The sequence below is a fragment of the Pygoscelis adeliae genome, unplaced genomic scaffold (genome assembly GCF_000699105.1).
Source record: "Pygoscelis adeliae isolate BGI_AS28 unplaced genomic scaffold, ASM69910v1 Scaffold174, whole genome shotgun sequence".
Classification (NCBI taxonomy): Eukaryota; Metazoa; Chordata; class Aves; order Sphenisciformes; family Spheniscidae; genus Pygoscelis; species Pygoscelis adeliae.
Window position 1 is genome coordinate 4,514,387 of NW_008824676.1, and position 13,143 is coordinate 4,527,529.

General features: G+C 43.4%; 1 protein-coding gene across 1 annotated transcript in view; it reads left to right on the forward strand.

Annotated features, from left to right (window-relative positions):
• Positions 1 to 13,143, forward strand: part of FZD6 (frizzled class receptor 6) — a 34,875-nt gene that overhangs the window by 251 nt on the left and 21,481 nt on the right. Inside the window, 1 exon segment of the mRNA XM_009323090.1 lies at positions 1 to 42. This exon segment is cut by the window's left edge and continues 43 nt beyond it. Within this exon segment, the coding sequence (XP_009321365.1) occupies positions 1 to 42 (42 nt within the window).

Consider the following 13,143-nt stretch of genomic DNA (forward strand, 5'->3'; position numbering starts at 1 on the left):
ATGGGACACTATGATCAGGACACGGCTGCTCTCCAAATGGAGGTAAGTTCTCCCACCCCTACTGTAGTATGTAAATATAAACACTATGAAACAACCTTTTTAGTCATTGAGAAATGGTTTGTGATACCTGTTGCACTGAATGACAAGGCAGACAATGTTTAGTGACTAGATGTTTCTTTAAACCTTTTTGGAGTGCGCTAGAGCTGCTTGGTTGTATAAGCACTGTGTAAGGGAGCTATAGACACCCCACCCCCCCGCCTTGGATCCTGTATTGGAGTGGAAGAGGAATGGGTGTAGCGCAGCAATGTGGCTGTTCAGAGTTCTTTAGCAGAGCTGATCACGTACAGCCCAGGCACCTCACTGATACACAGAGCAATTCTTGAAATTCTCTGGGGGCATAACTTATGATATCCTGGCCCACCTGAAGTCAGGTAGTGCAAAAATATTGTTTAGAAGTTGCTCTTTGTTCCTCTCTTAGCCTATGTCTACTGAGGAGAGGTACCTTAACTTGCTCTTGGCCCTATTCACCATTGTGCCTTTTGCATTTTGTTGCCTTCTGACTGGACGCTGAAACTTCTGACTGAAAGAGCAACTTTCGTGTTTTGGTATTTTTTTTCTGAAAACAAACACTTTCCTACCTGAACTGACTGTAGCGTATGGCTCCCTTAAGAATATGCCACCTTGTGGAAAGGCTTTGCCGATAGCAATAGCTATAAAGGGCGAGAGCCTCTCTGGGTGAGAGGCTTGTAAAACAAGTTTTAAACCTGTTTTAATAATGGCTTTTCAGTGGTAAGAGGAGGGGGAACATCTTAACACAGGTCTTGAAAAGCTTACTGCCTTGTGCTGTGCAGAGGGTGAAACAGAAGTGAGTTGAAAATTAAGAAGTTTCTGGTTTAAAAAAAAAAATATCATAGGTGGTATTGAAGATGGCTACTATTACTAAAATCTCTCTTTACTGAGCTTGGAGGAGGAGCTTGGTTCAGTCGCCAAAACATACTTTCAGTGTTGCTTGGGGTAGTTAGGATTCCCTGTTTGGCCTCTAGCTGCCAGCCTGGAAGGGCACAGGCTTTGGTCTCGCGTCGTGTTTGCCAGCCCAGTGTAGACGTATGGGAAATTCTGGTATCAAATGTTAAGACATCTTTATGCCAGCAACTGAATTCAGCTGCAGATCTCAGATAAACTGTGGGCTTTTAAATTGGAAGGCAGGCTATAGGCTTCAGTTGTAAACTCTGTGCAGTGCCTTCTGCAGTCATCATTTGTCAGGAATGCTTTCTACAGTGTCTGCCACTTTATCTCGTCAGGTATGCTGCTGGTTCTTACTTGGTGTGTCTTAACTACAACTGTTGAGCCAGCTTTTGTCAGTATTCATGCCTTCCAGTCATGCTGCTGTTACAGCAGAGAGACCATAGAGCCATTTTTATTAGTTTGCATGACTGACTTTTCTGAACTGTCAGTAACTTGTGCCTAGTGCGTGCCTTCTGCATGGAGGGAGTTCCTTTTGGAAAGGGTTCATGGCTTACCTGTTCTCTTATAGCTACTTCATAAAAACTGCATGGTAGTGAGAAATTGTGTTGTTTTCTCTCTTTTTCCATCCTGTCTCCCTTATAACCTACTGCAGTGGTTGATCAGTACTCAGCCAGCTGACTGGGTGGCTATGTGGAACAACAGTGTCTATTAGGATTTGGTTTCCCTACCCTGTTTTGTTCCTAGTGTCCTGTCATTGCCACTGTCTGGCCTCTAATTTGGTATACCTCAGTACTCTCGTGTTGTGCAGACATTTCTAAGCTACCTAATGTGTATGTGTGCTGCTCTGCCTGCCTTTATTTGTGATTCAGCAGTGCTGATTGACTGCTTGGTCAAACTGAATTTTTCAGGCAGCTGCTTTACTGGTGAAAGGGTAAGGAAGTTTCCCCCCACTCTGTATGTAGCTTATGTTGAATCTGTTGCTTGGGGTTAGACTGGAGTTAATATGGTAAGCTTAGGGCAGTTCATGGCTGGGCCTTTTCCCTGAGGGAGACCAGTGCGTACCAACGTCACTTACACATTTTGATGGGGTTCTACATGGTATTCAGTATGGCACCAGTATAGTTTGTCCATGGTTGATTGCAACAGGGAACCTTCTCAGGATTGTCAAAGGGTTCTGCTTTTCAGGGGACTTGGTGTTTCAGCAGAGGAGGAGGAGCTATTGACTTCTGGAATATTGTTTAATTTCACTTTGCAGCCATAAAGAGGCAGCGGGTTGGGAGGTGGAGGAGACTTCTGTTGTTTTAAGAGCTTGAATTTTTCTGTAATTGGTAGTCCAAACTTTGTTCATACCAAAGAAAGAATTTTAATAGTATGTTGGTTAAAACGTCCTTCTTTTGATCCTCAGTAGGAATGCTTAAAGGCTTTGTTTTCTAATTGCATCGCGCTCTTCCCCCTCCCCTCCCCACAGCCTGTTCTCAAGACTGGGCATGGTCTTAGGATGTAAACGCTGGTTTGAGATTGAGCCTTGTAATATTTTTCTCACTTTATCTTAACTGACTTTGAGCAAGCTGCTTAAACATGCAATCAGGGCACATGGTGGAGACGTCTTCAAGAAATCCAAGTATTTTGTCAGAAAGTGCCTTGGTGCTAAGTCCTGTTTTCTGCTCCTATCCCCTCTGGAAACTTCTTCCCATTACTTATTTGGAGTGTTTAGTCCCGGAAAGAACAAAGAATTGTCAAGGGGACAAGTCTCAAGGTGAAGTTCGCTCTCCAAAACAGTGATAACTCTCTCCTATATCCCACTCTAAATGCTCTACAGCTGTGTTCTGCTGTGGGGATTCTTCTACAGCCAGCAGAACTGTGCTTTCCATCTGCTGGAGCACAAAGGCTTCTGTACATTTTTTCTGCTTTCTGGAAAGATGTTAAATTGGCATTTCTGGGATGGTGTCTTCATAGTTAATCCTCCAGGAGAGGATCATGTGGAGCCACTGTCTCAGGTGGTGGTTGTCCTCCAGGAAATCAGCTGGATCACAGCTGATCTGTGGTCTTACAGTTCTGCCTCGTGTATCAACTTTTCGTAATGATGTTCTATAAACCAGAACACTGAACTGATTAGAGCAGGAAAAAAGACTAACTCAATCTTATGGCCTCTGTTATGGGTGTTCTGGCTAGTGATGATAGTTCCTCTGGGATCTTATTTTCTGCAGTAGAAAATTCATCATTTCCAGTTGCTCCGTCCATCCCCCCATTTTTTTTTTTTTTTAATTCTGAGCTTTCAGCTTGGCAGACTGAGTTTAGGCTACTTGAGTTTTGCTTTATATTTGGATTAATTTTGTTTATACAACAAATGGTGATTTTAGGAAAGTAAAACCACATGACTTTGTGTGTGAAGTTTCATGGTTTGTGTATGTTAGCTAAACAGCTGCCTGACAGTGGAATCTAATTATTTGCAGATGCTTACAGTATCTGTGTATCAAAGCAATTTGACAGTTACTCCGCTCATGTTACTACTAGCTCAGATTGGGAGGCTGAAGGTCTAGGGTTTGTTTAGTGAGGAAAATGGATGGACACAGCAGAATACCTGGTTCATTACAGCTATACTTTCATAGGTGTAACTCCCCCTCGTGGTCATCCTCAAAACCAAGTCACTTCTAATTCCAAAGTAATTCCTACTTTAACTGTCCTGGAATAGGTTGTCAACATAAGGCATTATTCCAGCAAGGCAGAGAATATTACTGTGTCGTAACTTTTTGTTCATATCTCTTAATCTGTTCTGCTGCAGTTCTGGAATGTGTCCACTGCAGACAAGCCCTTAAGACTTCCTGACCTGGGTAAGATCTACAGGTCTGTAGAAGTACAAAGGCAAAAAGGCTTGCCAGTGAGTTTTTAAAGCAGACTATACAAAACACTGGAAAATGTCCCGCAGAGAACAATAAAGTACCTCAGAGAGACTGGAAAAATGATTCAGTAGTGAGTTTTCCGTTCACTTCTGAGTTCGTGACCATGTGCCAGAATATGTGTGTGTGTCTATGGAGAGTTCAGCGCAACTGACTGCAGCAGTGGGAGAAATTGTATGAGAATTAGACTAAGAAAACCAGTTTGAAGTGGATTAAGAAGTACCTTCAAAAGCTTAATACTGAAGTTCTGAGAGTTAAAATTTTTAATGTAATCACTTAATTTGCTTCCACTAAATGTAAATTTACAATTAATTCAGTATGAAGTTACTTCCAAAAACTGGAAACCTGGTGTCTGGCAAGTTTAAACCAGTACATATATGTATGTATGTATGTGTATACACACAGGGAGGAGGAAGCTGTCCGCCTTTTGTAGGTTGGAAGTTTTGGGGAAATAAGTGCTGTTTTGTGTAGAAGGTTGTTACTGGGATGTTCTGCAAAATAGCACAGGTGTGACTTTACTGAAACCTCTACAGACAGGCATCCTGCCTCTCCCTCCTATTCCATATGAGCAGTGCTTGGTGTAATATGTGAACCGCTAGTACTTAAAACTTGAAGCTTAAATCTCTCTGCTCTTAAATTTTTGGTAGCTCAGCTTCAATTAGGAAAGCAATCAATATTCTCTATCTGCCTGGAGTTACTTTTTGTCCCTGCTGCTGCCTTAGAGCCTAAGTTGGAGAAAGCGTGCAGAGGTGTGGACATTGAGTCAATGGAGCAAGCACAAGGGGCTCTTTAATTCATATTTTGCTTGTAACATTTTTGCTGTTTCTTTACCATGTATGGCTGGTACTAACGGGCAGGGAAGGCTTGTGTAAAAAGTGGTAAATGTAGCATGCTGTGTACATCATATGTTACTTGAGACAAACTAATGTAACTTTTCTAGCTTAGCAGAACAAAGTGGTGGTCACAAAAGATTTTCGTGGTGAAACAGCTAAATTGCTGCTTGTTAAATGAAAGTTGGCAAACACCGAAGTATTTTTTTATAGACTCTTCATAGGGATCAAGGGAAATACAAAGCAATACGACTGACTTCTGTGCTGGGTAAGTCTCTAGAAAGACAGAATAGCTGGACATGAATAATTCTGTTTTGAGCATCATCATGTCGCTTGTAGAAAAGCTTTGGTTAAGGGGTCAAAAGCATATGAATTGGACACATCTGTTATTTTGTACATACAAATTTAGGAAGTGTGTTTTTGTTTTTGCACTCTCTTGCTCTCAGGTGTTCCAAAGAAATGTAGGTCATCATTAGTTCTAACAGTGGTTCTTACAGCAACACATTCATAAACCATCTTTGCTGATTCCTGTGGGTACACTAAATTAGAGCCACTTAAAAAGTGTTTGCTACTGAGGCTCTTCATAAGTGTGATTAGCTTGTGTGGATTGTGAAACCAGACAGGCAAATATGTGTAATCCTATTACACTGGCTTTAAGCATATCAGTCATCTACAAAATCTAATGCTGCTTTGTCTGAACAGCATTCCTTGTCTCCTTGATAATGTGAATAGTACTGCCTTGGTCTGAAAGAATGATGCTTAGAGTGCATGGGGGTCCAAAGTAATGCATGGCTGATGAAGAAAGGGTGTTTACCTTATGTTAACTGGGGTACATTGAGATGGTGCTGAGAGTGAGATTCCCAGAGCCTCATCTTTGTCCATGTTCAGAGGCTGTGTCTACACTAGCAAGTAATTTGGTGTTACAGGAGTGGATCACTAGGTGAAGTTGTTAGCACACTTCTTACCTGTCCACTGCATGAGACTAAGGGGTTTTACTCTGGACTAGATTTAGGCCAGTCCTACTGTGCGTGAGGTCTGAAGTTGGCCTACAAAAGGCTGACTTCCAGATCTTTCTCAACAGCAGACCTTTCTGGGAAATACCACGGTATCCTGTTGTTGGTCCCCTGCAGATTGCTGTCCTTTCTGCAGTGCCCTGTCTAGTGTTCATGTGTAGCTGCAAGACCTGGTGGTTTCCAAGTCTCACTGTGCAACCTGCGTCTCGGACCCCCTCTTCTCCACACTCATATACTAAGTGTGGTCACTGGCTAAACCAAGGCACTGTAGGTGTGGAATGATGGCCTTAGTCCTGTGGCTGTAGCCTACTCCAGGAGGACACCTGTGAATGACTGGAGTCATGCAAGCTTCCCTAAAGCTGTTAATATAGAGAAGGAAAACATGGACAGAGCTACTGAGTTTGGAACTGCTTTGTCTTCATTGATAGGAGGTGGTTAGGGCTTGGGAGCTGAGCCCAGACTGGTGGGAACACATCATCCTTGGAGTTGGGGAAAGCCAGCAGTGAGTACAAAGCTTTCAGACATAGAAAGGTGTATTTGCCTTTACCATTGTCATGTTCAATTCCAAGATCGTCTCCATGTTTTTAAGGAAGCGGCTGTTGCGCTGTGGAACCTCGTGAACTTCACCTGGTCAGTAGCAAATCAGATTAGGGAGGACAAGTCTGCAAAGGGTGATGTGGTGACCACGATTTCAGAGGTCATTCTTCACATTATCTTCCTTTGAGTAGTAGACAAGTGGACAAAATTGTATACCATTGCGTACAGGTGGCCCACACTGTTTTCCCTCTGCTGTCCATGAGTTGTCAAACTGTGTGGGATCAAGCATCTCATTAACAGCTCACATCCAGCGCATTGGCCCATGGCAGCTCTGGCATCAGCAACTTGATTGTCTTGCAGGCCTTGGTGAACCACCAAGGTACATTTGTGGACATCTTTGCAAGGCTCATGATACTTAAGTCTTCTCTAAATCTAGCCTAAGAATGGAAGGGTATTCTGACACCCTCTTTCTGAAGAGGGCTTTGTGGTGTTTAGGTGCCTTCCTGCAATTGTGAGAGGCGCTGTTTGTCCACAGCGCTGCATGGGTCATAAGGCTGTATGGAGCCCAGGCCCTTATTGCATGCAGGTGGAGGTGGAATGTGAGTTTAGTTTTCCACTTGCAAGATGGATGTGATGTTCAGGATGACAGCTTGGCTGCAGGATGTTATCTATGCCTTTGTTGATAAAGACCACAAAAAGCGAATGGTCCAGGAAAGGAGCACATGGGATAGGGGATGTAGTCAAAGGTCAATGCTTTCTTTTCCAGTGTGACAGTGCAATGATTAAATATGACAATTTCTAAAACCACTGTTGTGTCATCTCTTCAGTTCTCTACTCCATTCCAAAGGAGGGGGTAGGAGTGTCTGCACCACAAAGCTTGCTGCCTTTTTCTCTCTCTTGTTATCTGTTTGCTGTTGATTCACCAACCGTTTAGGGCAAACATGGTTGCTTTGTCTCCCATTGTCTTTTTGGACCTTTTCTGTGTATTGTATGCAGCTGATTGCTGCATCACTGTAGTAATTTGCTTGCCAGAGGGAAAGGTGCATTATGTCTGCCCTCTTCTCCCAAACTACATAGTGGAGATGAGTGGAGACTTGCTTGCTTTCTGCTTAGCTGTTAAAAGAAGGGGAGGTGTGCAGGGGAGCATAAGAGCTGTGTAAGCAGCTACTGTAAATGGGGAGGGAGAAACTTGCTATGATTCAGAGGCACAGGGGACAGGCCTGGATAATCAGTCTCTGCAGGACAGAAAGGATATTCTCTTACCAAGGATATCTGCTCCTTTCCATCCCTGTAGTGAGACAGACAAGAGCTTCCTGGGGAAAAAAAAAAATCATCCATCTTTGCTGTACTTAACTTCTGGTAGATCAAAGTATTTCAGAGAATAACCACATCCTTCCCAGTTTGGCCCATGCTGTGTTCCCCCAGAAGGCCTGCACAACCAGATTTCTTCAGTCCCAGTAACTACTGCCACTCTCCTGTTCACAAAGCACTTAGTGGCCAAACTCTCCACGCATTTATCCTGCATACAAAAATTAAAAGCAGCTTTTCAGAACGGGACTGTGCCCATCCAGCCTCATGATGACCTAGCAGTACCTGACTACCCAGACTCCATGTCCCAGCTCTGTACTGCTTCGCATAAGCTAATGCTCTTATTAGGAAGGTACAAGGTATACCATTTTAAGCAAAGCTTAAGAGTCCAGCTGGGTGGGGGAATCTCTCTGGGGAGTATGCCTGGAGCTACAAGCAAAATGTTATATGCTGAAGGCTAACATGGCCCACAGATCATAAGATGCAAGGGTAGAAGAAAAGGTGGCCTTGAGTTTTTAGAACAGGAGAAATAGGGAAGATAATGGGGGGGGAAAGGCACCATGGCCAACAAAATGAGCACTGTGGGCTAACAATAAGGAAACACTGGCTAATACAGGCATTCAGAACTGGGGAGAGCAGGAGGGGTCCCAGCAGCCACCTTGCTGTGTAGAGCATGCTGCCTGCCGCCCTCCCTTGGGTGCTTAGGTGCCTGCGGATGGGCGTGAATAGCAGTTACTGATAAGGATGGAATTACCTCTCTAGGATTGGGCTGACTTCTTATAGGCCTTCATGCATCTACCCCACTGGCTGCTGCTCTAGTTAATAGTTTGGCTGTTCTGGAGGGAAATAGAAGGTCTCCTGCAGAAAGTGCTACCCCTGTCACGTGTCTAAAGCCTCCTGATCCTTTACCAGTTGGGCAGCAGGGTGGGCCAAGAGCTGCTCGGGTCCTTTTCTATGTCCTTGGTGGGCCTGTCAGTGACTACTTGCACAGTGTTGTTCCTCTGCCTGCCTTCCCTAGTGCCACCTCAGCTGCAAGGTGCTGCAGCATCGCCTCGGGGTGACTCCCCCAGGGTGTGTGCTGCCTTTTGTCTGCAGCAGTCTAGGAATGAGATGCTGGGGGAAGAGGGAGAAGGAAGAGGTGCCATTGCGTTGCGTATGCCTCTGATAAGGAGGTGGATGCATCCTCCTCTTTATCAGAGGCATCTGTGAAGGAGAAGAAAAGCAAATATGAGTCCTTGACTGCCTGTAAGGTTACAGTACAATGACATGGCTTGTGAGCTCCCTACAGCCCCCAGCTTCTTGTGGGTGAAGGTTTCTGCAGTGTGATGGAGGTGCTGGGGATGTACCTGTTTCTGTTTAGACTGGCTCCTGTGAGGGGAGGGTGAAAGCTCACACCAGGTTGTCCCATCAAGTAGTGATAAGTTACTTCTGTGCTACAGCAAGCAATGAACTGTTGGGAAACTGTCTCTCCTTTGACTCTGATCTCACTAGCAGGAGGAGGCAGGGTCTTTAAAGTGTCAAGGATTTGGGTCGAGATTTTGGAGGGATGGAGGAGAGACTGTGTGAGGCAGTGCATGCAGAAGAGGCTCCTGTAGTAACATCTTTAGCTTTGTTAAGAGAGCCCTTTCTTATATTTGGATATCTTGCATTTGGAGGAAGGAGGAGGTGATCATAAAGTAATGGGGTAAAGGAATTAGCATCTTTCCTTACCAGCTGCTGTATTGATCCTTTAGAACTTGGATTTTTTTTTTATATTATTTAAAAGCCAGTTGTTTTTCTTGCCTTCTTGCCTCTCTGGTTGGCCTGTGTCTCAGAATAAATAAAAATTAAGAGTAAATAAAAGTTAATAAAAGAAAGTAATTTAATTAAGATACATACCTATGTCTATAGAGCAAAAATCTATAATTACTCAGGTCATAATTGTTTTAGACATTTTATGTTCATAAAAATAAATAACTGAACAAAAATGCCACAAAAGAAATATATCTCTGTGGAAGACTAGAACTATTTCTCACAAATACTTAGGAATGAAGTACCACATTTTTTTCAAAAAGAGATTTTATGTATATCTTTTTAAAAATCTTAAGTACTGCTTTTCCTATTACAATAATTATCTGCTCTGAATAATAATGATTGTTGTTAATAAAAATTATAATTTTATATTTTCAAGCTATAGTGAAGATGGTAGCCACAGAAATTAATTTGAAGTGGAAGGCCTGGTTTTCCATTTTGCATGCACGCTGATCTTCCCAGAAGCACTGATTTTACAGAAAATTACTCTGGATCAAAATTTACAGCAGGTGGTGGATGCTAAGTATATAGAAAGTTGGCTACGTGGTGAAAGCTTCCCAAACACAAACAAACCAAGGCTGCCATCCAGTTTTCCACTGTTCTTTTGAACTGTCTCTGGTTTATGGCTCAGACTCCTGGGTCATTCATTTCTAGTGCTGTGTCTGACTTGTGTTGGTCTGTGCTCTTGTGCTACTGAGAATTCATTCAGAAGATCCTGTCCTCCTTGTCAACCCGTGTGCATGACAGAAGTGACTTGTGCAGATTTTCTGGGGACTGAGCCAGTCTATTTGAAGTTCAGGAAAGCATTTGAAACTGTACTGCATGAAAATGATTAAAATTACTAATTTCTGTAAACTTTCACTAATCCATTCACTCTGTTGTAATGTAAGAGACAATGTCAGTCAGGCATGCACAAGTCAGATGACTGAGTTGAAGCCCATGAAGCCGCATTTATCTACCTCACCACCTGCAGTTCTTACCTCTGTCTTCTGATTTTAGTATTTCCAGTTCCACTGACACGCTGCTTAGCTGGCCATGAGACAAGCTGTGTCTCATTTTTATGAGATAGGGCAAGAAATCAACGGGTGTGGTTACTTTTCATTTTCATAGAATCATAGAATCATTAAGGTTGGAAAAGACCTCTAAGGTCATCGAGTCCAACTGTCAACCCAACACCACCATGCCCACTAAACCATGTCCCTAAGCGCCTCATCTACCCGTCTTAAATACTTCCAGGAATGGTGACTCAACCACTTCCCTGGGCAGCCTGTTCCAATGTTTAACCACTCTTTCAGTAAAGACATTTTTCCTCACGTCCAATCTAAACCTCCCCTGGCACAACTTGAGGCCATTTCCTCTCGTCCTATCGCCAGTTACTTGGGAGAAGAGACCGACTCCCACCTCGCTACAACCTCCTTTCAGGTAGTTGTAGAGAGCGATGAGGTCTCCCCTCAGCCTCCTTTTCTCCAGGCTAAACAACCCCAGTTCCCTCAGCCGCTCCTCATAAGACTTGTTCTCCAGACCCTTCACCAGCTTCGTTGCCCTTCTCTGGACACGCTCTAACACCTCAACGTCCTTCTTGTAGTGAGGGGCCCAAAACTGAACACAGTATAGAATAGAATATAATAATATACACAGTATAGAATAGAATATAATAATAAATAGAACACAGAATAGACTTGCCATAGCTGAGAACAAGGAGGAGAAACAGAAGAACGTTCTGGTGAAGGGACAAAGAGGGGACATGCAAGGTCAGAGATCATACTCTGGAGAAATACCAGCAGCATAGAGAAGAGAGAGGGAGAAAAAGGGAAAGCAAGAAAAAAAACAAAAACAAAAACCAATCCACTGAGAGAAAATACAGAACTGAACTGCATGAAAAGCTCTGCCTCTGCTACTGGAGAAAACTGACATTGCAAAACGCACATTTATGTGAGCCAACCTGCACAAACAATTTCTTCCACCTTTTCCATCTACCTCATTTTTTAGTATTGAAACCTGACAATCTGGAAACACAAAGAGCAATATATGGTTAAGATGAACAACACTAAATTTCATGGAAGCACACTTAAAGATAAATAAGTTTTTAAACTTTTTGGGTTTCAGTTTTCAAAATGCTTCTGAACAAAATACAGATAATGGGAACACACCTCTCTCCTGAACTCGGCCCCAAATTTCTGCATTCTGTGAGCTTGTGAAGTGACAAAGGGTTTTACAAATGTCCAAAATTCTCAGAGATCAATTCCTCAACCTTCAAAATAGGCCACAATATCAGAAAAGAATGTTCACATGAATTTCTTGCTGAAATACAACCATCTATTTACTAAGCAGCTTAAAATGTAATTTTAATAGTTAATCACCGATACCTTGTTGCTCCATAATCTTCCCCGGCACCGAGGTCAGGCTGACAGGCCTGTAGTTCCCCGGATCCTCCTTCTGGCCCTTCTTGTAGATGGGTGTCACATTGGCAAGCCTCCAGTCGTCTGGGACCGCCCCCGTTAATCAGGACTGCTGATAGATGATAGATTTTTTTGTTGGATTTGGAAGGCTGAGGGTGGCAGTTTATTATTCCCCGTTAGCATGGGAATTAACTTCATAAGCCAGGTGATTTTCTAATTTATATACAATATCTCTGCCCCCACCTAACCAATAGCATGGCTAGCCCAGGTCTACAAAGAGTGGAAAACTTGATGCAGGCAACAGTGTGGCTTCTTGCAGAGCTTCCTCAGGTCTAGTGGGGTCAGCTTTGAGCCAAAGGTGTTGTGCCATATAACTGTGTTCCTGGGGTGACTCGGGGCAGGATCAGCAGCCATGTAGAAAGGGCACCTGGCTGGGCTGGTGCTGGTCTGTGCAGAGCTGGTTCAGGTGCCTTTGCATCCACAGAACTGGTTTTCTTGCCATCCCAGTAACTCTGTGATGGTAAAGGGCATCGAATGCTCTCGTGTTCTCCTAGTGTTAGCATGGCTTGTGCTTAGAAAAGGGGAGTTGAATAACTTGTGGGGAAGAGGACTGGTTGTCCCTTCCAGGCTGAGTTGGCAGCGACAGGTGACTCCCTAACTGCAGATTGTATGGCTTTCTGGCGCAGAAATGTCTCTTGCTTTTCTCTGTTGATCCTGTATCACTTTATTTAAAATACTTAAATACTCAGTGGAACAGAATCCCCAGTTTCTCTCCCATAAGCGTACCAGTCACTGAGCGTTTGACTTAAGCTTTTTTTTTTTTAAGACTGCTTAAATTTTTGTTTTATAGACTGGCAAAGGAGGTGTCTGGACATGGATCCCTGAGCATTTTGAGAAGTAGTCTGTTGCATAAATGCTGCCTTGGAGCTTGGCATTAGTTTCCTAACTTTTGGAGATATGTACTATTTGATTCCTGCTCCTTTTGAGCATTTTCTTCTGTCTGTGAGGCTACCTCTGCTTCCTGAACTCTGTGAATGTCGTTCTCGGGTGCCTCTCTGTGTGGACATTGGATAGGGAAACTGCTTTTGAGGACTTTGTGAAGTGCCTGGAAATCAGGCATCACAAGTTTCTGTTGCAATAGCCAGTCCTCTTTGTGGATCTGGCTCTTGATTGCTTTAGTTGATGTCGCAGAATTCTGACTGACAGAAGATAGCTTGAGAAAATCAATCCTGTCATGACTGAGATTTTCCTGATTTAGTTTATGCGTGAAGTAGGCAAGGAAGAAAGCGTGGTGCAGGGTTACTACTCTGGTAACTTGAGTGGTGCTGTTCTGCTGAAGTGCGTCTCCACACTCACAAAGACAGGGGGAAACCATGAATCTTGTCTGACTTTTTTGGAACCA